At 36.2% G+C, this 27296-nt stretch overlaps 3 protein-coding genes and 1 pseudogene across 4 annotated transcripts; all 4 read right to left on the bottom strand.

Annotated features, from left to right (window-relative positions):
- Positions 1–763: 763 nt before the first annotated feature.
- Positions 764–2801, bottom strand: LOC114525899 (glutamic acid-rich protein-like). Its single transcript, XM_028547359.1, has 2 exons — positions 2772–2801; positions 764–2134 (listed from the first exon to the last, which is right to left on the bottom strand). Exons 1-2 carry the CDS (start codon positions 2799–2801, stop codon positions 764–766), a joined length of 1401 nt encoding a protein of 466 aa, XP_028403160.1.
- On the bottom strand, positions 2063–26869 carry LOC114526046 (pentatricopeptide repeat domain-containing protein 3, mitochondrial-like). 2 transcript variants are annotated; one of them, XM_028547542.1, is made up of 30 exons: positions 26787–26869; positions 26521–26570; positions 26372–26405; positions 26107–26152; positions 25900–25968; positions 25733–25828; positions 25558–25615; positions 25306–25368; positions 25070–25158; positions 24837–24883; positions 24531–24618; positions 23928–23988; positions 23738–23820; positions 23606–23654; positions 23193–23291; positions 22918–22968; positions 22702–22785; positions 21831–21859; positions 21593–21693; positions 21074–21152; positions 20450–20540; positions 20134–20216; positions 11803–11867; positions 10443–10511; positions 9661–9702; positions 9483–9546; positions 9140–9234; positions 8966–9016; positions 5020–5097; positions 2063–2179 (listed from the first exon to the last, which is right to left on the bottom strand). In XM_028547542.1, exons 1-29 carry the CDS (start codon positions 26855–26857, stop codon positions 5094–5096), a joined length of 1911 nt encoding a protein of 636 aa, XP_028403343.1. In that variant the 5' UTR covers positions 26858–26869; the 3' UTR covers positions 2063–2179; positions 5020–5093. The 2 variants fall into 2 exon arrangements, with proteins under 2 accessions (XP_028403343.1, XP_028403344.1); XM_028547543.1 differs by lacking the exons at positions 2063–2179; positions 5020–5097 and adding an exon at positions 7136–8667.
- On the bottom strand, positions 13316–15050 carry LOC114526048 (annotated as a pseudogene).
- On the bottom strand, positions 14907–19399 carry LOC114526050 (zinc finger protein 271-like). The gene is made up of 2 exons (XM_028547546.1): positions 18283–19399; positions 14907–16824 (listed from the first exon to the last, which is right to left on the bottom strand). Exons 1-2 carry the CDS (start codon positions 19166–19168, stop codon positions 15983–15985), a joined length of 1728 nt encoding a protein of 575 aa, XP_028403347.1. The 5' UTR covers positions 19169–19399; the 3' UTR covers positions 14907–15982.
- Positions 26870–27296: the final 427 nt, after the last annotated feature.

Here is a 27296-nt window from a genome sequence, read left to right as displayed (position 1 = left end):
AAACTAAACCCAATTGAAAGCAAGACGCTTTATTTTAATTCCTCAACCTAATAACTATGCTATTTCCACACTACTGCGTTGATCATGCATTCAAATTCCGACAAAAGCTTCATTTCAATAAGGGTGACTTTTTTGGGGACACCCTGTAGATCAATAGATTCAATTTTGGATCAGACGGGCTACTCTTTGATCAAAGTGAAATTATCCTTATATACCCTTACATATCCTTATATACCCTCATTTATTATAATTATCAAACATGACTGGCTGGTTGCAAAGTCAAATCTTAGATGAAATCTGATGAGCCAACCAGCATCCACTGCTTACAATCGGGTATAAAACGAGAATTTGGGGCAAAAGTGTTTTACATTTTATATTTCACAGTGGATATACATAATGGAGGCTATTCTTCTATGATGAATCATAGTACTGTCCTAAAACTAGTTAAAATATTGTTTTGTAGCAGAATATTGCGCCCGTCGAATAAAAAGTACCAACTCAAGAAAATCCAGTTCATATACAGAGCGAATTGCTGTTCAACTTTTCATATTTTTTTCTTTTTATAAGTTCTCGTTTGTCCGTCATTTGATCAGCAACATTATTTACACGAGCTCTCTGGTTTGTTAAATATTCACTTCATTGATCACTAATCACCACAGGTATAAAATTTTATAAAATTTAGGTATTTCACACCAGAGAGCCGAATCATAAACTTAATAAAAATCGCAGAACGTAAACTTATCTTTTACTTCATTGTGGCGTTTCAAGGAAAACAGCATCGCATAAGCCTGCTTCTTTTCCTTTTTTCTTTTTTAGCCACAGTCGTATTTTTTTGCTCGTTTGAACCGTTCAAATCTATCTCCTCAAAACGCCCCATATTCGTTCGACCGTTTCCGGCTGCTTTTCCGTTGACTTTTGCGCTACCATTTACCTTCGAACCTGCATGATTTCCTTCGGCTTTGCTCGGAACTGCTTCGGTATCGTCCGACTGCCTTTTGGATGGCGCGAAAACGTTGTCCAAATCGACGCAACTTTCGACCGTTTGTCGTTCCTCTTTCCTCACGATTTCAACCGCCGGTTCGAGTTTTCGTTTTTGATCATCGTCGTCCGTCTCGGTAAAGTCACCCCCGAGGTTCAGCGACGCGTGCTCGTGATCTTCCGTATCGCCATCGCTGCATCCGATCTCTTCCGTTTCATCCTGGAAGCGCACGCTTTTTCGCGCTTCTTCCTTCTCGACCTGCTCCAGTGGCCCATAATCCTCAGCGAAAAAACTATCCACGTCAACACTGCTTTCCACAATTTGAACAGTAGAGACAACTATTTCACCTTCACCGGGATGGCCGTGGAAGGGATCTTGGGGGGAGACCACGACTTCGTCTGAACTTGATGGGTCAACGTCTAACTCACCGACTTCAGATATTTCGATTTCGACATGCTGCCCCCCGGTCGGCTCCGGGAATGCAGGACAAACAACCGGCTGAGAGAAACTATCCGGGGGGGCTTCCTCGGTAGATTCCGCGTCTTCAGGTTTGATCGTTTCCTCAATTACCGCACCGTTTCCGAAACTGAGTTCAGATTGTTCAACATCGTGTCCATCGTTCGTAATTCCGCGACTTTTGATGCTAGTTTCGTGCTCAACACCGGAGGTTGCGTTTCCGATCAATTCTACGTTTTCACGAGCCGATGCTTCGTTTGTACTAATTGATAAATTAAACTCGCTGCTGACTTTTTCGTGCCCTTCACTTGACTCAACGTTCTGTTCCAACGGTGCCTCGCTATCATTCTTAATGTCGCCGTCGACAGCGAGTGACCTGGCCTGGGGTTCATTCGAGGCTTTTCCGACATCAAGTCCTGTTTTGAGATCTCCGTTAGTTTTGACCGCGTCGTGTGGTACACTCGTGTCTACACTACCCACGACATCTTTACCAGAACTTTTCAAAGATTTTCTCTTCTCTTTCTCGAGTTGTTTTAATTCTTTCTCTCTTTCCTTTTGTTCTTTCTTAGATCTTTTTTCCTCCCTTTTCTTATCTTTCTTGGAAACCGATCGGGTCGGTTCATCGGGGGGACTTCGTTTTCGTTGGAGTCGAGTGTTGCGGAGGATTTTTGATCGTAGAAATACGAGGCTTCTGTGTTCCTTTTTATACTCAGGAGCTTAATCTCAGCCATTGTGCGTTAATGTCTAAATCAAAAAAGGATTTGCTGACTTCCATATTAAAAATCTAGCTTTATTAGCAAAGTTAGCCGTAATCTGATACCTAATCCTAAGATAAATCCTAACAATTACCCTGTTTTTAAACCTAATTTTAATCCCAAACTTAATCCAAATCCTAATCGTAACCCTAAATCCGAACCGTAATCCAAAAGATGTAATCTCGCGGGAAATACATATGAAAAATCACCTAAGAAATTGGATTAGGTTGATAGGCATGTATAGGCCTGCTTTGATGGAGTCCTGGGGCTTGTCTACTCATTTTTTTATTAAACTTTTTCAAAGACACTTGACAGAATAACAAACAGACAACGAGATAATGAACGTGGACTAGCAATTGCAGAAGCAGAGCAACCTATTGTGCACTAAATCATTTGGATACTTGACACACAAATCAGTGCGCACAATTATGATAACATACATGCGATTAAAACTTTTAAACAATTGTTCCAAAGTACTGATTTTTTTTCCACCAAAAGCAGAGGCTTTTAATCAGCCATTTTGGATTGATTTGGATAGCTAGGAGACTAGGAATAACCCGGATTCGTTTTTCGCACGTTACTTCACAAGTGGGGTTTCGTATTTTGACCATTATGGTCCCCCAGAGGTGGCATAAAATGCCTTGTGAAGTAAGCGAAACCAATATATGAAATTAAAAAAATCATCAAATATGGCCAACAGCTCACTGATAATAACATTGAGAGCATAACGTCAGTGAGAATATTTCAAGAATTAAGAAAGATATGAAACGTTAATAATAAAAATTTTTGGTAAGAAGCAAAGTACATTATTTTCACGCCATTATTGTTGAATTAATACTAAAGTTATGTGCACACAAGCGTCGTTTTCGAGCGTTTTCAAAATCTTTTATGTCTTTTTTATTATTTAGACATCTTGTCCACACGATCCAATTAAAAATAAATACGATTTATATGTTAAATGAGCTTCAACTTTTATTTGTAAATTGATGGTATTTGAAACTGTTTTGATATGAAAATGAATGTGAAAACGCTCGAAAACTTTACGGTGTGCACATAGCTCATATGGCATTTCTGACAAATATCATTCTATAGGTCGGTTCAAAACAAACACACTTCATGCAAACATATCTAAAAAAACAAAAATAATTTCAGTTTTAATTCGGCTTGTTTTTTGAAGTGATACGTTGACATTGCCATTGTGAAAGGTATCATTTCAAGCACTCTAAACCTCTCATTCCAATGTGTCCTGTAACTATGTAACTATATGCCTATAGGCACAAAAATAATAGCCTTGAAAATTCGTGTTCTTCCGAAGTTCCCAACTATAGCATATATAGTTTGTCGTCCAGGCAATGTTTATAATTGCGCTCTCCATAGGGGTTTCCCTTACAGTTCTCACAAATTAAAACCCAGCGGGAATTCTTTTTTGATGACCGAAACTGAACATTTACGTCACGAAACTAACTTGAGGAACAGTTGGGGGTCCTACGGTGCGTGAGAAATAACTTTTCCCCCGACAGCGCTGGAGAAAAATTCACAATAAACCCAAATATATAGCATACCAATTCAGAGCACTCCTTTAACCAAATTGCGAATGAATAAACATTTAGGAACGTACTGAGGTTTCAAATTTTTGTCAGGTGGACAAATTTTGAGCGAATTGTTTGTTACATAATTATATGGTCATATGTTTTTAGTACATATGTAGAAATATAAGGTGATATAATTGGATTTTAATTAGCAAGCCTTTAATTTGTCTCAACATGAAATGGTCGCTTGTTAAAACACATCCTGGATCTTGCATTAAAAGGCTGTATTAAGAAATCAATTCCTGCACGTACGTTTGTAAAACTCTAAACATCTCGAAAATTTCAACTTTACGTCTCTGTCGAGATTTGCCATAAGACTACATACAGGCATCGCCAAAGAATAACTCAGTGTGGTGAATAAAGTCTTTGGTCAAAACGCATAGTCATAGAAATTAGATTTCCAAAATGTTTACAATTTACGGAGTTTTTGTTGCTAAATTTTATACCATGGTATATTTAGTGTTTCTATTCAAGTATCAAGTCAGTTGTTCAACTGTAAGCATATTACCGCGATCCGATTCACAAGTGGTTGCGGTTAGTTGATAATTTTCCCACACTGAATACGGTTGTTTCATCGGTAATAAAGTTTGTGTGCCTCAAAGTGAAAGCCTTTCTTCGATTAAAAACGAATTTTCCCACGCTGTGACTGTGAAACACTTTCGTGTGCAAAATTTTTATGCAAAAGACAATTTCAGTTGAAAGTGATATACCAAAATATAGATTGGCTTAGATTTCGGTATATTTACATTCGATGTCAATGAATCATGAATCAGAAGCATGTATTTGCTCAACTTTTATTTGAAAAGCCCTATGTTTATTTTGCACCATAAAATGACATATGAAATATACTCAGTGACATGTTTCAGACTGCTATCAGCACAGAAATTTCGGGAAATTGATTTGATAAATACGAAGGCAATGAATACAGCAGGATTTGATTAGTCAGCAAAGACTTAGATAAGACAAAATGATTTCAAAATGTACCAATTCTCCCTTCCTTCTTAGAAAAGTCGCAATATATATGTATATATGTTTTCACAAGCGAACGACACATGTAGGAATTTATCTATTCAAATATATCCAACTATAAAATAGTTTCGTTGAAAGAAATGTCACAAGGAAATAACTCAGGCAAATTCCTCTAAAAGGAAGTATGGATTAGGTGACCACGCGGATGAAATATACCAGACTATTGTATTAATATGAAATGTGATTTACAACGTTGATTTAAAGGACTTACCAGTAATCTGTACAGCAAATCGTAAGCGTATATTCCACTGTGGTTGTAAGCGTATATTTCACTGTGATGGGCGATCAGCTGAAGCGATAAAGAAGTCTCTTTCAATTGATATATTTAATTACGACGTAAGAGAAGTCGGAAGCGATGATTTCCAGACGAAATAACTAGAAAGCGAGGCCAAGAGGTTGTCGAGTGTCATAAATATATCGCGCGAATGTGCCAGAACCGCTAGTGTCTATGTTTAATAACAATCTCCCTTTTTAAATTGACATTCTTGCATTTCATTAAGGAAAAATGAGAAGCGATGAAGCGAATAATCCGGCATTGTCGTGAAAAATTTGAAACAATTTACCTTCGTTCAACGATATACTTCGTCTTTGTTCGAGCTGTGGCCAATGAAATTATTCGTTAAACAATATCGAAATATCTTTAGCTGAACTTTTTTGGTATACGCGGGTGTAAAGTATATAAACAACAACACTCGAATACACGCGTTTTATGAAGTTAAAGCAATCGAATTTTGCTTTCTTGACCTTATCCTTGAATTCAATTTTATTACTTTCGACAGCTTTTAAAAAAATTATCCGAAGTTTTAAGAGTATACAATGATGCGGAAATGAAACCGAATACTTACGTGGCGGGGTTGTCATAAGATATATCAGAACTAATATCTGAATTCCAACTTAACCCCGGATCAAGGTCGAAATTTAAATTCGCTTGCTTTCGAACCTTTCGCCTGAAATGTCATCATAAATGACATTTGCGGGAATTTCTTTGCAAAAGACCTTGTTTAAAAACTCCAATGCACTTCTGCTATGTATATTGTCAAAAATCCTCGTGGCTTTACCGTGAATATACGCAATTCCTCGACAGGGAACATGCTAGTGCATGTTCGCGCTGTTATGTCGATAGAACCCAACTGGTCCGGACAGGCATGAGGTCTAAAACAAATTCCACTGCAAAAAAAAACTCGCCCACGCAGGATTACGTCGGTTAAGAAAATCTAAGCAGTAAAATAACACTATCAACCGGGAGCTGCCTGCATGGATAAACTGAACCGACAATTCAATTTGGCTGCAACTGAGCAGGGAAACCTCAGCACGCGTGGTAATCTTCCCTCGCGTTGGCCCACGAAGATTATCCGCGAAGCTCGCGAGGGTGTCTTACATCTTAAATCCTCGTTAGCAACTGCGTTTCTTAAAAAAACCCTGACATTGGTATTATTCGAGACAGGAACATTGTTGATTTTCAGGATCGCGATTAACCTTTCATGCTTATAGCTACATGAGCTTTGAAAAAACAGGCGATTTTTTTTGTATATACAAGAACGTTGCCATTAACATTCAAAACAACTTATAGCAAACTTATGTTTTGACAGGACACGGCTTCGATGTCACAATAATTAGGTGTGTTTTAATAAAAAGCCCTGGTAAACTATAAACTATGTCAGTTGAGCAATGTTCTACAGTTACCAGCAATCGTGGATTAGTCAGTTATGAATACAAATTAAACAGTGATTTCAAGATAAAATTCTGTATAATTAAAAAAACTGTTTAAAAGACGACTAAGCTAAGTACTATGACAGTTGCGAGATGTTCTAAAGTTACCAGAAGTTGTGGCTTATAAAACAGTGCATGAAATTGAACTCGTGCTCGATGCTGCTTCTGTCTCAGTCGTGGAGTTTGACGATTCCATATTCTCAAAAAGATCGTCCCAATCAATTTCAGCCTCATCAAATATGACATAATCCTGCTTTATATCACCCTCATCAATCATCACCATCCCGAATACGATGCTTCCACTTTCCCTAACAGCGTTGCTATCTTCACTACTTTCGCTGGAAATTCGTTCGGCTCTTTTACGTCTTGCGTTTTCCATATCGACGATTCTCCGCTGTTCCTCGCTGCTCACGGGCTCTCCGGGTTTTCCATAAACCTTCATAAATATCTCGTCAATGTCAGCGCCAGTTTCCTCAAATTGTAATTCACATTTTTCGACGTTTTCAACTATGGTTTTTGAATTGTTCGAGCTAAGCTTTTCAGCTGACGATTCGATTTGAAGCCGTTCCTCATGAACAGACATTTCCTGGTTTGATTTCGGCAAATATTATCGCGATGACCCAACTGTACGGCGATATCTCTCCAGTGCTTTGTTGAACAACACAAAATTGAACTCGGTAGGTTCTGACTTTGCTTCGTGATATAAATCTTTATATCAATGAATATAATAGTTGATTTAATGCTTTAAAGTTTCTTCACCGTTCTTATAAACATTCGCTTCAATCACGATTTATTTATGTAGTTACGAATTGCGAATATAGTTTAACAGTTTAACAATGACGAGTTTTGAATTTTAACAGAGTGTTAACAGTTAAACAATGCTCATCCTTTATGATATTCTATTGTCGTAATATATCGAGTATTAATTAGCCTATGTATTTAATATACAGGAAGAGTTTCTCGAATCAATATTGCCGCGTGCGTGCGAGTTTCATTTCGTGCATGAAGTGTTTCCCGCTTCTCAGGTAATTTCACAGGAAAAACTGTCTTTCCTTAGAAGCTAATATTTATGCGTAATTACGTGTTATTAAGTTTAAATCAATATTTCGAGATTGGCAAGATGCAGTGCTGTCACTAACATTTTCTTAGTCTGTATATAATGATATAATTTGAATGTTTACAGGTGCTGTACAATTGTGCTGTACATGAATGTATAATAACTTTTATTGATGTTGTATTGTATTATATTGTATATAGCAATATATCACAGTATTTAAACCGAGGTCACGATACTTTGTGTATACGGTACAGAACTAACTCAATAGCTTTCTATTATGATAAACGAAAAAGAACTGAAAAGATTTAGCGAGCACTTTAGTCTTTACGACAGCCAAAACATGCAAACACACAACTAGCGAATTGACAAATTTTGAAATAGTAAATATCCTTGTTAAAGATGGCTTTGTGTCGTTTATTCGGCTTCTCGGCGTTGTTAATGCTTTTTTCATCGTTAGTTTAGTAAGTTAACGGACTTTCTCTTTGTTTTGTTGTTACGATAAAGGCAAATTTGCACAAGTTCATTAGTTGGGGAAGATTCAAATTTCGCGCGCTTTTCTGCAAGCTCGCCAAGTGGTGGCGCTGAAATTTTTAATGTTTTGAACTAGATTTTCAGGCTTTAGTGTTAATTAGTTTCTTCGTTTTAAAACGTATTTTAGGTTTCCTATTCTAGCTGTGAGCCTGAATCTCGTTCAAAGTTAGGCTATAGCGGTAATTGTTCGCAAAATGTGACCCAGCTGAGATGAATATTAATACCGACATAGTTCAAGACACGTCGAACTGATATCAACATTGACAGATTTCGCTTTAAAAAAATACAAGAAAACTTTCTTTATTCCTTTCTCTTGTGATTCACATAATCGCGTTCACAAATTAACATCTTCAGTCGAAGTAACGTTTAAATGCTATACGTAAATTGCATAGAATTTAAAATAATGCTGGCAAATTCTTCTCACGCGTAAAAAAACACAGCGTCTCAATATTTTGGTCGCGTGCATCTTGTTACCAAAACACAGCATAGAAAATAAACAGCAGGGCCACACGAGTAGAATTTCTTGAAGCTTGAACCGTCAATCAACGGCGATTTTTTTAGCTAGTAAACAGTATATTAAAATATCAGGGACATTATGACTGATGAGCTCACACTGTTCAACTTATATACGACCACATCACCACAATTGACAAGCAATTTCATGTGGGTTGCGATTACAATCCCAAATTGTCTTTTTTTTCTTTAAAAGAGCCTTATTAATTCGTTAATATTTTTCTGAATTTCCGAATTCGAAACACCAGAGCCACCGGATTTTTTGTCGCGAAAAAATTTCCCACGTTTTGGTCGATTGCAGGTTAAACATTTTCCCGCCAAACTATCGGCGTTCTTCGTAACTTACTCAGTTGAAACTCGGCTAGGAAGATTTGCGAACAATTGGTCTATTTTGTAGCTAAAATAAGAAGAAAAACAACTCGTTAACCCTCACGATTTGCATCCTCTGAACTAGTTTAACAAAAAACTAGTCTGTAAGGGGATTTTCTGTTAGTATTTGACACAAAGTGTTAAGACTTACCATTCTTCAGCAGTAAAGTTGAGATCTCTGTAGTACGAGTTGCGTAAGCTAGCATTTAGTCGATATCCTTGGGCAGCCATCATTTCAAACACTTTCTAAACAAAGAAATAACTTTCAAATAGAACCTTAAAATCCCTAGGGTACCCTGAAAAGCCTTGAGAATTCCTGAAAGTACCTATAGATGTTCTCAAAAAGTTTTAAAATCCTGAAATATCCCAGGCTATTTCTCGAAATCTGAAAGCATTTTTTCAGAATTTCCAAAATCTTGTAAATTACCTTAAAGTGATACACCCTGTAAAATTTTCAGATACGTTTTCAAATGATTCAGAAAACTTTAAAATACCTTTGTCTTTTCTTTTTCTTTTGTTACAAGAGTTCCTTGTAGTAACGAGGACAGAGCTGCAAACCTGTGTTGAAAAAACAAACGTACAGCGTACGATTAAATTATAGACATTACACAAGGTGGTTGCATCACAAAAACACGACGACTGAAAATTCAAGAACATCCTAAGCGAACTCACATTGGTATAAAATTTTTTCCAGAAAACTTTTCCATATTCATCCTGTGAAAAGTGAATAAGGAAAACCATTGTTAAACATTTGTTCAAACTTCAAACAGCATACAATTTCATTAAAATGCCAAGGTAGCTTGCTATACGCACTAACCAACATAAATAGTGTACGAAATAGTCCAGTTACTTTTAATGTATGTAGACGTCGTACCAAATTCGGGAATAATTCAATGTCAATGAATCCTGAATACACGAACTTAATCCTTGGGATTAGGTTAATCCCAAAGTTCAGTTAGCCTCAGGTTAACCTCAATCAACTATAAACCTAATCCCAGACTTTATCCTACCCCTAATGGCTAATCCTAACCTAATCTCAAGGATTAAATTCTTGTATTTAGGATTTACTGTACATGGAAATATCAATTGGAAATATCACCGTTCAGGGGTATTTATCTATTAAGTCAGTGGACTCTTTTTGAACTGGAATGATAACTCGGCCGCCATGTCTGAAGCCGAAATGGGTACCAGTGCCAGTCCCTTTCAATTGTTTTAGCCTTCGCGGTTCACCATTGCGCTGACAAATACAATAGAAAGGAACTGGCACTGGTACCAATTTCTGCCTTTAAATTGGCTTCAAAGCTGGCGGCTGAGTAAACAAACGTCAGTTATTGTTCCAGGTTTTATAGAGTTCACTGATCTTAACTCGACTTCCAGGTCTATACACACATATTGCAACTGGACTATTTACTGGATTCAACTGAACACAGTTTATGCAAAAGCCAGAATCTCACCAGGCCATATCCAATTGTCCATTGAGACAGTATAACCGAATCATTTGACTCATCATAAAATTATCCATCCTAAAGAACAGACACACGAAATGAAGATCATATGAGGATAACAACGCTGTATGACCCAATGACCCTGTATCATTGTCATGGATACCAATCCGATGAACTCTAGCACCACTGGACCTCTGATAACTGGAAGTAATCATGTCCAAAGTCCAAACTTGACTACAGCTAAAATAGTTTTATTGATTTTTTAGCTGAAATACTTGAGGGTGCACATTGAGCTGCATACTCTATCCACCCCAGCTCTAGCTGCAATTCTGCCCCTATGAATCATTACTCCAGGTGTACTAGAGTGAATTTAACAGGCTCACTGAGCCATATGATAATTCCTTAATACGGCCTTCAACCAAAATCGTAGCTGATTGGTCAATTCTAGTTTTCCTTACCAACGGGGTAGCAACAGAACCGCAATGAAAATCTAGTATAATTTATATCGTTCACTTAGGCTATGTGCACACGAGCGTCGTTTTCGAGCGTTTTCAAAATCGCTTTTGTCCATTTTATTGTTTTGACGCCCTGTCCACACGTTCCAAGGAAAAATATGCTTTATCTTATAAGTTAGCTTCAACTTCTTTTGTAAATTGACGGTGTTTCAAACCGTTTTGGCATGAAAACGAAAATGAAAACGCTCGAAAACGTTACCGTGTGCACATAGTCTTAGTCACATTTGGGTCATTTTGCAACGTTTTTGAACATTCTCTGCGATTTTTAATTTTGGAGAACATTAATAAATTGTTTTATTTACGTACCTTTAGCTTGGTCAAGCACGAAAAAGGATACCACTCATATAATTTAAATAATTTTAATTTCAATGCTTAATTTTAATAACACTTTGTTCTGGCTTCAATAAAAACTTCAGCTAGCAAGTAGAAAACATCAAAGGAAATGCTCAAAAGCGAATTTTTTAAAGTGCCTATATCACTCGTGGGATCTTTATGCATTTGAAAAAAACGTAAAAAGTTAGTTAATATATTAAAAAACGTTTTTTGATTTAGTGCAATAATTTCGAAGATACAAGCCTCTAAACTACTTGCGGTTCCTGAGTCCCAAACACGGCTATTCAATTTGAAACTGCCCATTGTTTACAGAAGCCTGGGACTCAGGGACCGCAAGTAGTTTAGAGGCTTGTATCTTCGAAATTATTGCACTAAATCAAAAAACGTTTTTTAATATACTATCTAACTTTTTACGTTCTTTTCGAATGCATGAAGATCCCAATTTTGGTTGAAAGCCGTATAGTATAGCCCAATGACTAGGCAATTTTTTTTAATATTATTATATGTTAAATGATATGTACTCTATGTCAAAGAATTCCATCCAGTTAAATATCTCCTCCATGATTGTAATGTATTCAGGTAAATCCTGAAAGCAAGAAATCATTATTAATCATGAAATCGTCTATCAAGGTGGGGTAAGGTATTATACTCTATGGAGAGGTGGGGGATTATACTATATGGAGAGGTGGGGGATTATACTCTCTGGGGAGGTAAGGGATTATACTCTCTCAAGAGGTGGGGGGTTTTTTAGACAAAGACTTTCATCATCAAAAAATTTGTCTGTAAGATTTTAACCAGTTTTACATCCAAAATTAATACAATAATCCCAAAAATTTCAATAAAATGCAGTATTTAATGCTATTTACACAGAAGAACTTAAGATAACTTTAGGAAACAGTTCAAAGTTCTCTTCTTAATCACATTCATAAGGTCACTCTGCAGTGTGTGTTCTTTGATGTCTAACAAAACCACTACCCTGTGAAAATCTCTTCTTAGAAACATCACATTCATAAGGTTTCTCTCCAGTGTGTGTTCTTTGATGTCTAACCAAATTACTACCATCTGAAAATCTCTTCTTACAAACATCACATTCATAAGGTTTCTCTCCAGTGTGTGTTCTTTGATGTGTAACTAACTTACTATTATGTGAAAATTGCTTCATACAAACATCACATTCATAAGGTTTCTCTCCAGTATGTGTTCTTTGATGACTAACCAAATGACTACCCAGTGAAAATCTCTTCTTACAAACATCACATTCATAAGGTTTCTCTCCTGTGTGTGCTCTTTGATGTCTAACCAAATTACTACCCAGTGAAAATCTCTTCTTACAAACATCACATTCATAAGGTTTCTCTCCAGTGTGTGTTTTTTGATGTGTAACCAAATTACTACCTTGTGAAAATCTCTTCTTACAAACATCACATTCATAAGGTTTCTCTCCAGTGTGTGTTTTTTGATGTGTAACCAAATTACCTTTTAATGAAAATCTCTTCTTACAAACATCACATTCATAAGGTTTCTCTCCAGTGTGTGTTCTTTGATGTAAAACCAAATGACTACCATATGAAAATTTTTTCTTACAAACATCACATTCATGAAGTTTGTGTGTTCTTTCTCTTCTTGCAGGATTCAAGCTGCTCATTGCCTCAGCCTCACTCTGAACAATCCAAGCGACGTCAAATCCTAACTTCTAAATACCCGATTTTGGACGAGTTATATCCCTCAGTATTTACACAAAGTGTTAATACGTATGTAGAGATGTTTTAGCTTTCATCAAACAAAAATAACCGAGACAATAGAATAAGTTTTGACTTTTTTTAGTTTGATTAAAATCCAAGCTCCTTGCTGTTTGAAAATTGAAATCTTCACGTTGCGCCGCTAGAGTATAACGAAAGTGATTACAGAATCCGCTGTTTTTTCAACACTCTGACCTATATTTTTACGCTGGACTATCAACTCGACCGATTAACGCATTTATTGGTAAACCACAGTTAACACCAAGTACGGTTTTCAATTTATTTCTGGTGCAAATGCGTCTGGTATTGTATTTGAAACACCAATCAAAGAAAACAGAATAACGCATCAAGTAGGCATACATGAGGATAACACGAAGTTTGATTGGCTCTCGTTAGTTTTGCGTAGCCAATCAAACTTTAGTTAACATCAGGCTTTCAGCGTTGACATCTTTATAATTTATAAGAAAAGTCTATTGGGCAGTGCGCGCCAAGCTGACCCCGCGGCAACCTGTGTGGAGCTCATTGCTTTCTAGTTAGAATGCTTGTACTTTTATAATTCAAAGACAAATATACAACAAAAACTTACAACTTAACATTATGTTCTGAAATGTCAACCATAACTTACAATATCAAAAAATATAATATTTTATGTACAAAGAAGAGCTTAAGGTGGCTTCCTTCAGGTTCTTGAAATTGTTAAATGCACATTGAATATGTGGTGTTAAGCATATTTTTGACAAATGACTAAAATTTAATTCATCTATCAGAACATACATAAAAAAATGTTTCATCAGTGGCTGTTAAATATAGTTTAAAAGTTTATTCATGTTTCTATGACAAATAAGTCTTGTGACCCCTAATTTTTATAAAATTAACTTTGTAACAAGATGCTTTGTAACATAGATTCAAAAGTTTTTGTAAAGTGGGATTTTCAGTAACTAGGATTGTCATTGGGTCTTTGTTTTTATTCCTGAAAGACAAATTGAAGTCTAGTCTTTTAGGCAAACATTTGGTTGATTCATATATCTCTGTTTAAAATTTGCATTTGACAAATTCAGGAACAAATAACTTAATGTTGATAGTTGTTAATGCTACCATATTGCTCAGCAAAAATGTTTCAAAGTGAATTCATGCTGGTAAGGTAATTGCTCTTTGATTTCACTCATGAGAAGATTCACATATTAAATCTATTTTTCATACGTTTTAGGTTGTGCTATTTGGAGAATCTCAGCTTTCAAACATCCAAATTATTTGAACACACATTATGTTCCTAGGATTTCTCTCTTATGTGTGTTCTTTGATGACTAACTAAATCACTACCACGTGAAAATCTCTTCTTACAAACATCACATTCATACGGTCTCTCTCCAGTGTGTTCTTCGATGTGTTAACCAATCACTACCATGTGAAAATCTCTTTATACAAACATCACATTCATAAGGTTACTCTTCAGTGTGTGTTCTTTGATGTCTAACCAAATGACTACCATGTGAAAATCTCTTCTCACAAACATCACATTCGTAAGGTTTCTCTCCTGTGTGTGTTCTTTGATGTGTAACCAAATTAATATCCTGTGAAAACCTCTTCTTACAAATATCACATTCATAAGGTTTCTCTCCAGTATGTGTTCTTTGATGACTAACCAAATGACTACCCAGTGAAAATCTCTTCTTACAAACATCACATTCATAAGGTTTCTCTCCTGTGTGTGCTCTTTGATGTCTAACCAAATTACTACCCAGTGAAAATCTCTTCTTACAAACATCACATTCATAAGGTTTCTCTCCTGTGTGTGTTCTTTGATGTGTAATTAAATTACTATCCTGTGAAAATCTCTTCTTACAAACCTCACATTCATAAGGTTTCTCTCCAGTGTGTGTTCTTTGATGTATAACTAATTCACTCCCATATGAAAATTTCTCTTTACAAACATCACATTCATGAAGTTTGTGTGTTCTTTCTCTTCTTGCAGGATTCAAGCTGCTCATTGCCTCAGTCTCACTCTGCATAATTCAAGCGACGTCAAATCCTAAGTTCTGAATACTAGATTTTGGACGAGTTTTATCCCTCAGTATTTACACAAAGTGTTAATACTTATCTAGAGATGTTTTGGCTTTCTTCAAACAGAAATAATCGAGAGAAGAAAATAAGTTTTGACTTTTTTTAGTTTGATTAAAAATCCAAATTTTTTTCTGTTTGAAATCCTCTTCACGTTGCGCGCTAGAGTATAATGAAAGTGATTACGGAATCCGCTGTTTTTTTCCAACACTGACCTATATTTCACACTGGACTATCAACTGGACGGATTTAACGCATTTGTTGGTAGACTACAGTTTATACCAAGTACGGTTTTCAATTTATTTCATGTGTCAATGCGTCTGGTATTGTATTAAGACACCAATCAACGAAATACAGGATAACGCATCAAGTAGGCATACATGAGGCTAACACGAAGTTTGATTGGCTCTCATTAGTTTTGCGTGGCCAATCAAACATCAGGATTTCCGCGTTTGGGCTGGGATTGTCATTGGCTCTTGGTTTGTTTCCTGAAAGACACATTCAATTGTAGTCTTTTAGGCAAACATTTGGATGATTCATATATCTTTGTTTAAAATGTGCATTTGACAAATTCAAGAAACTGCAGGGAGCCACCTTAAGGTAACTTAAAAAAACTGTTCGGATGCTTCTACTTAATCCTGTCATAGGAGCAAAAATATATCAAAAAAACCATTGCTAAAGCTAATTTTATGTTGATAGTTGTTAATGCTACCATATTGCTCAGCAAAAATGTTTCAAAGTGAATGCATACTGGTAAGGTTATTGCTCTTGGATTTCACTCATGACAAGATTCACAAATTAAATGGATTTTTTATGCTTTTTAGGTTGTGCTATTTGGAGAATCTCAGCTTTCAAACATCCAAATTCCTAATCTATTTTCCTTATTTGAACACACATTATGTTCCTAGGATTTCTCTCTTATGTGGGTTCTTTGATGACTAACTAAATGACTACCCCGTGAAAATCTCTTCTTACAAACATCACATTCATAAGGTTTCTCTCTAGTGTGTGTTCTTTGATGTCTAACCAAAGTGCTACCCTGTGAAAATCTCTTCTTACAAACATCACATTCATAAGGTTTCTCTCCAGTGTGTGTTCTTTGATGACTAACCAAATGACTACCCCGTGAAAATCTCTTTTCACAAACATCACATTCATAAGGTTTCTCTCCAGTGTGTGTTCTTTGATGACTATTAAAACTACTACCATGTGAAAATCTCTTCTTACAAACATAACATTCATAAGGTTTCTCTCCAGTGTGTGTTCTTTGATGTGTAAGCAAATTACTACCGTGTGAAAATCTCTTCTTACAAACATCACATTCATAAGGTTTCTCTCCAGTGTGTGTTTTTTGATGATTGATTAAATGACTGCCCTGTGAAAATCTTGTCTTACAAACATCACATTCATAAGGTTTCTCTCCCGTGTGTGTTCTTTGATGACTAATCAAATTACTACCACATGAAAATCTCTTCTTACAAACATCACATTCATAAGGTTTCTCTCCAGTATGCGTTCTTTGATGACTAACCAAATAACTACCATGAGAAAATCTCTTATTACAAACATCACATTCATAAGGTTTCTCTCCAGTGTGTGTTCTTTGATGACTAACCAAATTACCTTTCAGTGTAAATTGCCTCTTACAAACATCACATTCATAAGGTTTCTCTCCAGTGTGTGTTCTTTGATGTCTAACTAATTGACTACCAAATGAAAATCTCTTCTTACAAACATTACATTCATGAAGTTTGTGTGTTCTTTCTCTTCTTTCAGGATTCAAGCTGCTCATTGCCTCAGCCTCACTCTGAACAATACAAGCGACGTCAAATCCTAACTTCTGAAATCTGAATACTAGATTTTGGATGAGTTATATCCCTCAGTATTTACACAAAGTGTTAATACGTATGTAGAGATGTCTTGGCTTTCGTGAAACAAAAATAATCGAGACAAGAAAATAAGTTTTGACTGTTTTTAGTTTGATTAAAATCCAAGTTCTTTCCTGTTTGAAATCTTCTTCACGTTGCGCCGCTAGAGTATAACGAAAGTGATTACAGAATCCGCTGTTTTTTCCAACACTGACCTATTTTATACGCTGGACTATCAACTCGACGGATTAACGCATTTATTGGTAAACAACAGTTAATACCAGGTACGGTTTTCAATTTATTTCTTGTGTCATTGCGTCTGGTATTGTATTTGAGACAATCAAAGAAATACGGCTAAAACGAAGTTTGATTGGCTCTCGTTAGTTTTGCGTAGCCAATCAAACATCAGGCTTTCCGCGTTTGGTCATCATTATAAGAGAAGTCTATTGGGCAGTGCGCGCCAAGCTGACCCCGCGGCAACCTGTGTGGAGCTCATTGCTTTCTAGTTAGAATGCTTGTACTTTTATAATTCAAAGACAAATGTACAACAAAACTTACAACTTAACATTATGTTCTGAAATGTCAACCATAACTTAAAATATCAAAAAATATAATATTTTATGTACAAAAAAGAGCTTAAGGTGGCTCCCTTCAGGTTCTTGAAATTGTTAAATGCACATAGAATATGTGATATTAGGCATATTTTTGTCAAATGACTAAAATTTATTTAATCTATCAGAAAATACATCAAAAAATGTTTCATCAGTGGCTGTTAAATACAGTTTAATAGTTTATTCATGTTTCTATCACAAATGAATCTTGTGACCCCTATTTTTTATAAAATTAACTTTGAAGATGCGTTGTAACATTGATTCAAAAGTTTTTGTAAAGTGGGATTTTGGGTAGCAGGGATTGCCATTAACTCTTGGTTTGTTTCCTGAAAGACACATTCAATTGTAGTCTTTTAGGCAAACATTTGGATGATTCATATATCTTTGTTTAAAATGTGCATTTGACAAAATTCAAGAAACTGCAGGGAGCCACCTTAAGGTAACTTAAAAAAACTGTTCTGATGCTTCTACTTAATCCTGTCATAGGAGCAAAAATATATCAACAAAACCATTGCTAAAGCTAACTTTATGTTGATAGTTGTTAATGTTTCAAAGTGAATTCATGCAGGTAAGGTTATTGCTCTTTGCATGATTTCACTCATGACAAGATTCACAAATTAAATGGATTTTTTATGTTTTTTAGGTTGTGCTATTTGGAGAATCTCAGCTTTCAAACATCCAAATTTCTAATCTATGTTCCTTGTTTGAACACACATTATGTTCCTAGGATTTCTCTCTTATGTGTGTTCTTTGATGATTAAACAAATGACTACCCTGTGAAAATCTCTTCTTACAAACATCACATTCATAAGGTTTCTCTCCAGTGTGAGTTCTTTGATGACTAACCAAATTGCTACCCTGTGAAAATTTCTTCTTACAAACATCACATTCATAAGGTTTCTCTCCTCTGTGTGTTCTTTGATGTCTAACCAAATTGCTACCCTGTGAAAATTTCTTCTTACAAACATCACATTCATAAGGTTTCTCTCCAATGTGTGTTCTTTGATGACTAACCAAATCACTACCCTGTGAAAATCTCTTATTACAAACATCACATTCATAAGGTTTCTCTCCAGTGTGTATTCTTTGATGACTAACCAAATCACTACCACGTGAAAATCTCTTATTACAAACATCACATTCATAAGGTTTCTCCCCAGTGTGTGTTTTTTGATGACTGACCAAACTACTACGATGTGAAAATCTCTGCTTACAAACATCACATTCATAAGGTTTCTCTCCAGTATGTGTTCTTTGATGTGTAACCAAACTACTACCATGTGAAAATCTCTTCTTACAAACATCACATTCATAAGGTTTCTCTCCTGTGTGTGTTTTTTTATGACTAACGAAATGACTACCCTGTGAAAATCTTGTCTTACAAACATCACATTCATAAGGTTTCTCTCCTGTATGTGTTCTTTGATGTCTAACCAAATGACTACCCTGTGAAAATCTTGTCTTACAAACATCACATTCATAAGGTTTCTCTCCAGTGTGAGTTCTTTGATGTCTAACCAAACTACTACCACGTGAAAATCTCTTCTTACAAACATCACATTCATGAAGTTTGTGTGTTCTTTCTCTTCTTGCAGGATTCAAGCTGCTCATTGCCTCAGCCTCACTCTGAACAATCCAAGCGACGTCAAATCCTAACTTCTGAATACTCGATTTTGGGCGAGTTATATCCCTCAGTATTTACACAAAGTGTTAACAATGATGTACAGATGTCTTGACTTTTGTCAAACGAAAATAATCGAGACAAGAGAATAATTTTTGACCGTTTTTAAAATCCAAGTTCCTGGCTGTTTGAAATCTTCTGCGGAGGCTTTTGCGCGCTAGAGTATAATGAAGCCTTACTTGGCCACCGATCTCTATATATTAGCTGGTACAACGGATAGTTGAACGAGTCTAACGTCCGTATACGGACGTAAAAGTTGCAAATAATTTAAATGATAGTTATGAAATCAACGATTGAATATTTGCATAGGGTTGGATTCTAGAAGTTCATGATTTGATGTGTTTATCTTAGCATAAAATTAAATTTACAACAACTTGGAACATACAGTAAGTAAATTAGCTTGTAGGTACACCACGTAAGTATTCAATACTTCAGGCTAATTGACGTATTTGATGTGACTATGTAAACATACAAGAATATTATACACTTAATGTATGCTCCCGAGGGAAATAGTGAGTTTTGTTTTCCCAAGAGTCTGAATGTTTCCCGAGAGAAAGTCGAGGGAAACATTGAGACTCGAGGGAAAACAAAACTCACTATTTCCCGAGGTGTAGCGAACATTAAGTGTTTTGTTATATAGGAACAAAAACATACATGTTACACGACAATTTCATTTCAAAAAACTTTGTTATGACAATTTGCGGGCAACAATTTCTCACTTGTTTCCCTGGCGGGAAACATTGCATTTATTTAAAGTCATGTGACTACGAATGAACCAATCACATTTAAAATACACAGCAATTATATAACAATATAACATAGAACATTTTAAGCATTTACGTGCGTTTAATTTGGTAGTTGTACGACACTTTAAGTCATACGTTTAAATGCTTACCTTCTTTGCAAGTTTGACGCTGAAACAAGAGACAAAACTTCGACACGTGTGCACGGTCATATTCACTCGATACTGCTTCATATCTGAAGAGAAATAAACATTATATAAAGTAATTAATACCCTTAGTTGAAAAAACGGAGACAGATGACTGCAGGCGCATGACTACTCAGTTGTCAAGTCGAGGCACTACATGATGACGTCGTAGCCTAAGATCGACTTGGGAGGAATTTGACAAAGGATATTTTCATTGCCGGCATCTCGTATAGTAATTCGGACCAGGGTTTTTCCCAACAGAAACGGCACCAGGAAAACATACCGTTGTATAATTCTATAGCTGTTTGAGGTTGCTTGCTTTTTTCAAGGCAACGTAACAGTTCCACGTATATCCACTCTCGAGGCACAAAGTACTAAAAAACGAAACACAGTTCAAAACACCTTTTCAACATTACTTCGCTTTCGGGTCACAAAGAACAACAGCTTCAGAACGAGGCAGGCAACCATCAGAAGGGTATAGCCAAATTCTGGAAGCACCTACAGACATAGTATAGGAATGTTCAATTTCAAATTTCTTATACTTTTTAATCATGGAAAATTATCTTCAAGCTTATAGCTTCAAGCCATAGACAGATCTATCCAGTGAGTGTATGAGATCAGTAAATGCTTGGGATCGGACCACCATTGAGCTATATTTTAAAAGTTTCTAGAAGATTTGCTCTCGACCAAACAATGTCCGCAAAAAGATTGCGGCAAAATTACCGAAAAATGACGAGCACGTCCTCCAGTAATTTAATTATAGCTCAGTGGATGGGACGGAGAACGACGAACTGATCTCCGCAAAAATCCAAAATCCACTTGGAGCAGGTCTTGGCCGGGTTGAGAGAAAACCAGCCGTAACATAAATAATATGGATACTGAACTGTTGCGACTTGTTGTGAATTACCTTTGGTACTAACTGTTGATAGGCGTTCATAACTTTACTGGCGTGTTCAGAGAGGGCAAGTGAGCACAAAAGATTACCACTAATGAAAATAAAAAAATGTCTTTTAACTCTTAAGGCCCGTTTACAATCTTATGTGTGATTTTCCTCTTTTGATTGATGTGAATGAGAGATTAGTTACGAATGCTCTGATGTGTAAGAGCTCTTTTTTTTACATCAGTAACTAATTCACTCGTTCATATCTATCAAAAGAAGAAAATCGCACGTACATAACATCGCAACAAAAATTGCAAGTGTTAACGCCGTCTAGACATTTATCGCAATAATCATTTGACATTAGTTAAAAACCTAGTTTTTGCCAGATAATATCATGATAACAAATATGATAGGGATTTGTATGCTCCAAAATAGAGGCGGCTGCAATATGCCCCACTGGTGGCCACAAGGACTGAAGAGAAGAGAAAATAGAGCTGTATATATGTTTCTTGACTTCATCTTAAATCTACGTGCATGCCGACCTACTAGAATGAGAGAGATCTGGGTCCGAGGAATTGTTTGAAATGGCTTGTTTCGGACAGTTGAAAGAGCTCCATTGCCGTCACACCGTCTCGGAAATGTCTGGCCTGAAAAAAAATAAACAGGGATCTATATTTTTGAAAATACGATGAAACGAGTTTGACCCTGGCCTTGTGTTGCAAACATTGAACTGTAAACAAACTGTTGTATAGAGTTCACTGACCACGTTGCAAATAACACTTACCGTCGCCATGGCCGTTACAAAGAAATCGTCTAAACAAGAACAAAATATATAGCATTACATTTCCTTTGAAATTTGAAAAATTCCGGTGTCGTTTTTGTCGTTTGATAGATGTGACAAATGCTCCGATGTTTCAATGCCGAAGTTGGATATTCGTAAATCGCAAATCACCGTAAACGAGTATCATGCTTTACCAGGAATTTCAAGAAGCGCTTTGGTAATCAATATAATATGTCTAAAGAAATATATCTGAAATATATCCCAAATTACTACTTGAGACCCTCTTAAAAACTCCTCCAAAACACTCGTTAAAATTGACTTTTGAAGAGCGGTAGCACAACCCCTGCTGATATTTCACGAACGTGGTCTTTCAAAACATCAAATGTCAAGTCCAGTCCCAAACATGTAATCCTTAACTTGATAATGAGATTTTAGTAGACGTTGTGGGTGCTATCTGTTTTTGGAGTACGTATAAGTTTTGACTGTTTTTAGTTTGATTGAAATCCAAGCTCCTTGCTGTTTGAAATCATCACGTTGCGCGCTAGAGTATAACGAAAGTGATTACGGAATCCGCTGTTCTTTTTCCAACACTCTGACCTACATTTTAAGCTGAACTATCAACTCGATGAGACGTATTTGTTGTGAACCTGGACCAGGTACGGTTTTTAATTTATTTCTTGTTTCAATGCGTCTGGTATTGTATTTGAGACAGCAATCAAAGAAATACAGAATAACGAATCCGGTAGGCATACATGAGGCTAACATGAAGTTAAGACGTTGTGGGTGCTATCTGTTTTGGGGGTACGCATACCCTACCCCCCCCCCTTCCAACGCCTCAAAGACTACATGTCATAGGATACTCAAGTGTACTCACAGTCAGCGGTATTTTCGGGAGTAAATTGGTGATCCAGCGATTTCAAATGACGGACGATATTATTGACGGCTGCATGACCCTTGCCTAAATGAAAACAACACTTTTGAAGCAGACCTGAAAAGACACGTTTCGTTGGTTCTCTTGGAAGGGCTTAAACATGATAGAGAGGGATCTGAATGAAATTGAAATCCAGACTAAATTTGTGTATAAACTTACCATTTCTTTCTGCTGCTTCAAGAAGGTGAGTGTAACATCCCAAAGACGGCTCTAAGAACATCACATAGCGAAGGATTAATGTCTATTTCATTGTTAAATACCCACACACAATGTTCAAAAACCTCGAATAACCGACAATAATAGGTTTAGCAAAAAATAAATTCCAAAACATGTATTCTATAGTCAAAACTAATGTCTCGTATGAGTCATATATTGTTTTACCAAGATGTCTTGTTTATTGGAAATTCTTTGTTGAACCAATACCCGACACGTACCTATTCCAAGGCTATACATCTCTCTCAATATTTTCGTTGAATCTTCGTACGCACTGGGAGAATGGACTGCGCATATCTTCAACAAGCTAGTGAATGTACCTGGGGAAAAAACGATGAAGATGATTTGAAAGTTATCAAATTGAAGAACTATATTATGCATAGCCCAAAAAGATCATAGTTAATCATCTAATTCTTGTTCCTGCAAATGTGAGATTTCGCTCTGAACGAATTAATCCGAGACGGTGTTTGTTTGATGATCCCGGATTGCCTGCTATAGTAAATCTCGATATCTGGATTCGAGTAAATCCGGATCCCGATTTATCTTAAACCAGAATCCGGAATCCAGACTCTAAATCTCATTGGATTAACATACGCAATTTAATTCTGTCGCTGTTTCAAAATAATTTGCCTACCTAAATTTGGTCTAACTGCCGGTTCAGAATTCAGATGTTTCACGATGTCCTGAAATAGAAAAGATCAGGAACAACGATAGTAAAGCGAAATTCCCCAGAGCAAGATTTCGCATCTACGGGAATTGTTCCTACCTGGGAAAATGTCCACGGATCAGTTTCGTCCGAGCAAAGCTGCTCAGAACTCTCTATCAATCGGTTGTACAAAAACACGCTCCCTAGAGCAAAGAATATATAGATATATACCCATGCGTGATGAAACTCTACGAATTCTTTGTTTTTATTCAATGTTTTCCTGACATTGTTTAATTCGTGGTGATTTTACCTTTAAAACCTTTCTCTTTCATTTCATCAAATATTTCCAATGCGAGCTTTTTGCTTTGAAACTAAACAAAATTGAAAAACAATTCAATTTAATTTCACACTGACAGTGCATGAGGGCAAATGCATCGAATATAGATTCACTGATATAGATTATATTATAACATTTATAGTACGCGCGTGCTGATTGGTCGAGAAACGTGTTTCTTTAACTGTATAGAAATACGGGAATTTTCCCGCCAAACTTGACAAGCGAAGTAATGTAATATTTTATGAAATTGATCGAGAAACAGAGTCAAAAACTCAGTTTTGGGACTTTTTGCTTCAAGTTTTGGCTTCAACCAAGTATTACGGAGGTACAGGAGAATTGAATAACGCTGTTGCTCTTGTTGACTGCCATAAAGAGCGTAGGTTCGATTCCTGCCGGAGGACCGATAGTTGATACATTTTCTCAACTTTTCCTCGCTTGAATTTGAGATTTGTATGACTTTCACACGAATTTAAGACCCTTTAACCCTTGGAAATTATTCTACATCGAGTTAAGTGCTACAAAATCTGAATTGCTTTGAATATAGTCTCGAAATTCACGGTTGAAGAAAGCACCAACCTTCAGCAAGGATAAGATCATAGCCTCGTAACTTCTGCCATTTTTGTTCGACATTCGTTTAAACAACTGATGTGCAAAGTTTTTTGAACTGTCGAGAGAAAATTTGAGTTTATTAAGCAAGTTGTTTGATGCAGAACAGCATGTGGATATCAGACAGACTACAATATAGGGGCATCTTATATCCATTTTGATAGATCTTGAATAAATAGTTAAAGGTTTCTACTAAATATTACCACTCAAATTTTAATATTTTGTAAATAATTTTATAAATACTATAAAATATATTACATAACTTCAATAAAATACCTCCACTTCTGTCTTTCGATAGTCTCATTGTAGGGTGAGTCCTTTGACTAAAAAATCAAACAGTTCTAGTAAAAAAAATCCTTTCCACCATTTTTACTAAAGATATCTTAAGTTTATTATTAACAGTTGAGAAAAACTTTTGTGCCTTCAAAGACTTTACTTGCTGGTTCTTAAAAGGGATCTTGCTAAGATGGGATGTGAATAATTCTTTCCTTTGATTGAAAGAAGCTTACCGATTTGCTGTCAGCGTCAGACCGCTGGAACCCGTAATATCCAGTCAGCTCCAAGAGGCTGTTTTCACAATCAAGGGAAACTGATTCCCCTGAAAATGATATACAAAAATGTCAAACATCAACTTTGTACCCAGGGTTTTTCAACCAAGTTGTTCATACAATTTTTGGGGGGTCATCCTTGGAAAAACGTATCGATAGGAGGGGTTGGACATTAAATTGAATATCAAATGGCTTACCTTTTGCAACAAGTTGTTCATATAAACGAATGGCCTTCTCAATTTGTTTCAATGCTATGAGATCTAAACAGAATTTAAAAGGCTGTTTTAAGATTTCAAGGACCATTGTAAGTTGATCTACCAGGTAGTCTTTTGATGCCTGCATTCTTTACTGGACTATATTTTCCACATTTTTCATCATTCCCAAACCAAACTTGGTAAAAGTGCTAAATTTAAGACGATTTATCGGATGATTTCCACAACAATTCTAACCTTGAAGGGTTCTTTCATCATTGCCTTTCACATCTAAAGATAATTCCTTTGGCCATGCCTGAAATAAGAATTTAATATTTTGAAACCAAAGTGAAACCCTATTTTTAAAATTCTTATATCATTCCTATTCTAAACGTTCCTTAATCTAGTTATCAGAGTTCAGCCCAAAACTTACAGGTTCAGGTTTTCTCAGAGGAAAAAGATGAGGATATGTTTTGATGATATATTCTGCAGCTTTCTTTCCCTCCTCTCTTGCCTTGGCAAATTCGTTCTACATCAGAAATGAACATTTGATTAAAACTTAATTGTTAAATAGACCCATTAGGAAGATCCCAATGTTACCTTACGAATACTGCTTCTGGGCATCAGAAACGGATCTTCAAAGAATCCATGGATTGGAGCATTTGGTACCTGATTAGAGACACAAACATATATCATTATTCTGTATCATCAAAAAAGCACTTTTCTGAGTCGTAGATGTGGAATCTGGAGGCTACTTTTATAAATATTACTATAGAAGAATACCAGGTCAAGCTGACTTATACATACATATTTAATAGTGGATGCTAAGGCCTTGAGTACTTTAAGTTTCTCTCTAAAAATAAATATATTTGAATAAAAGTCCAGCAAATTTTACACGCTAGCAATGTGCACTGAGAATTGATCTATCAGTTTCAATGTGTCCCTAATTTACTCTAATGCCAGATGATGTTACTCATCAGTGGTGCAAGTGGACGAGGAATGCCTCAGCGTGATTGTGGCCGCGCCAGTTGCCACACCAAAGATTTTCCACAATTGAACTAACTATACTCACTCTTTCAGTTCTGGTGAATATTCTGTGGATGGATCTATATCATTAATCAATCAAAAAAAAATATTCCTGGTAAAAGTTTCTTTTGAAACTTGATATAGCTTAAATACACTTCAATACACTTTAATATTAAAAATTCACAGTTACAGTACCAAAGTGGTCAGCTTCTTCTTGAGCAGACTGACTAATCAAACAATTATACCTGGAAAAATTAAAGAATTATATAAATGGTCTGAAGCGTGTGAATGCTCTGAATATAACTGAGCGTCTTTATAGTCTGAGTCTGACTGGAAGTCTGGAACTGGCCTTCATTTCAAATTTTTAGCTTTTTCTGGCCATATATTTTGGTGCAATGAAAACTTGTTCTTTGAAACAATCAGGCAGGATTATGGACTAACTAAACCGACTGTTGACATACCCAGGTTTGCCAGCGATCTTGAATAAACCAGGTACTCGTCTGAAGCATTTTCGGCACAAAACGACAGCCATTTTGGATTTCCCTTCTCGCTTGTCCCGTAACTTCATGTAAGAACCACAAAACAGTTCAACAACAATAAAAAACAACGTGAAATTGTTACACTTCCTTTTTCTGAGATATTTTCGTGTTTTTTCCTTGTTTTTTGTTTGTCTTTTAAAAATTTTATACTTTTTACTTCTTCCTGGCTTCAATGTGTTTGACTTACTGGCACTTTACGGCGAAAGCCATGAAAGGCATTGAGAAAGCCATGCAGTGTTTTTTAATTTAACCTAGATTTCAAAGATAGGATATCGCCCGAGAAATTATTGGAAATATTCAATTATTTTTGTAATTACGAGAAGCTTAACAGGGAATGAAAATATTCTTTTGTCGAAAAACGGCTTGATTCCGGATGTCGAGATAAGCACTAATCGCGACGACGCATGCGTGCCGCGTCAAAACACAACAATC

The sequence above is a fragment of the Dendronephthya gigantea genome, unplaced genomic scaffold (genome assembly GCF_004324835.1).
Source record: "Dendronephthya gigantea isolate DGI-Jeju-01 unplaced genomic scaffold, DenGig_1.0 000036F, whole genome shotgun sequence".
Lineage (NCBI taxonomy): Eukaryota > Metazoa > Cnidaria > Anthozoa > Malacalcyonacea > Nephtheidae > Dendronephthya > Dendronephthya gigantea.
Note: the sequence above shows the minus strand (reverse complement) of the source record. Positions and strands in the feature narration are given on the sequence as shown.

What these genes read in the sequence shown, in the direction of transcription:
- LOC114525899 (XM_028547359.1), bottom strand. Translation starts at nt 2,801, where the DNA reads ATGGTCAAAATACGAAACCCCACTTGTGAA. An exon ending in TACGAAACCCCACTTGTGAA is followed by an intron (nt 2,135 to 2,771) that starts GTAACGTGCGAA and finishes GAGTATAAAAAG; the next exon opens with GAACACAGAAGCCTCGTATT.
- LOC114526050 (XM_028547546.1), bottom strand. Translation starts at nt 19,168, where the DNA reads ATGAGCAGCTTGAATCCTGCAAGAAGAGAAAGAACACACAAACTTCAT. An exon ending in ACACATAAGAGAGAAATCCT is followed by an intron (nt 16,825 to 18,282) that starts AGGAACATAATG and finishes CACACAAACTTC; the next exon opens with ATGAATGTAATGTTTGTAAG.
- LOC114526046 (XM_028547542.1), bottom strand. Translation starts at nt 26,857, where the DNA reads ATGGCTGTCGTTTTGTGCCGAAAATGCTTCAGACGAGTACCTGGTTTA. An exon ending in TGAACAACTTGTTGCAAAAG is followed by an intron (nt 25,159 to 25,305) that starts GTAAGCCATTTG and finishes TATCATTTTCAG; the next exon opens with GGGAATCAGTTTCCCTTGAT. An exon ending in GGCAGTTAGACCAAATTTAG is followed by an intron (nt 23,292 to 23,605) that starts GTAGGCAAATTA and finishes TTTTTTCCCCAG; the next exon opens with GTACATTCACTAGCTTGTTG.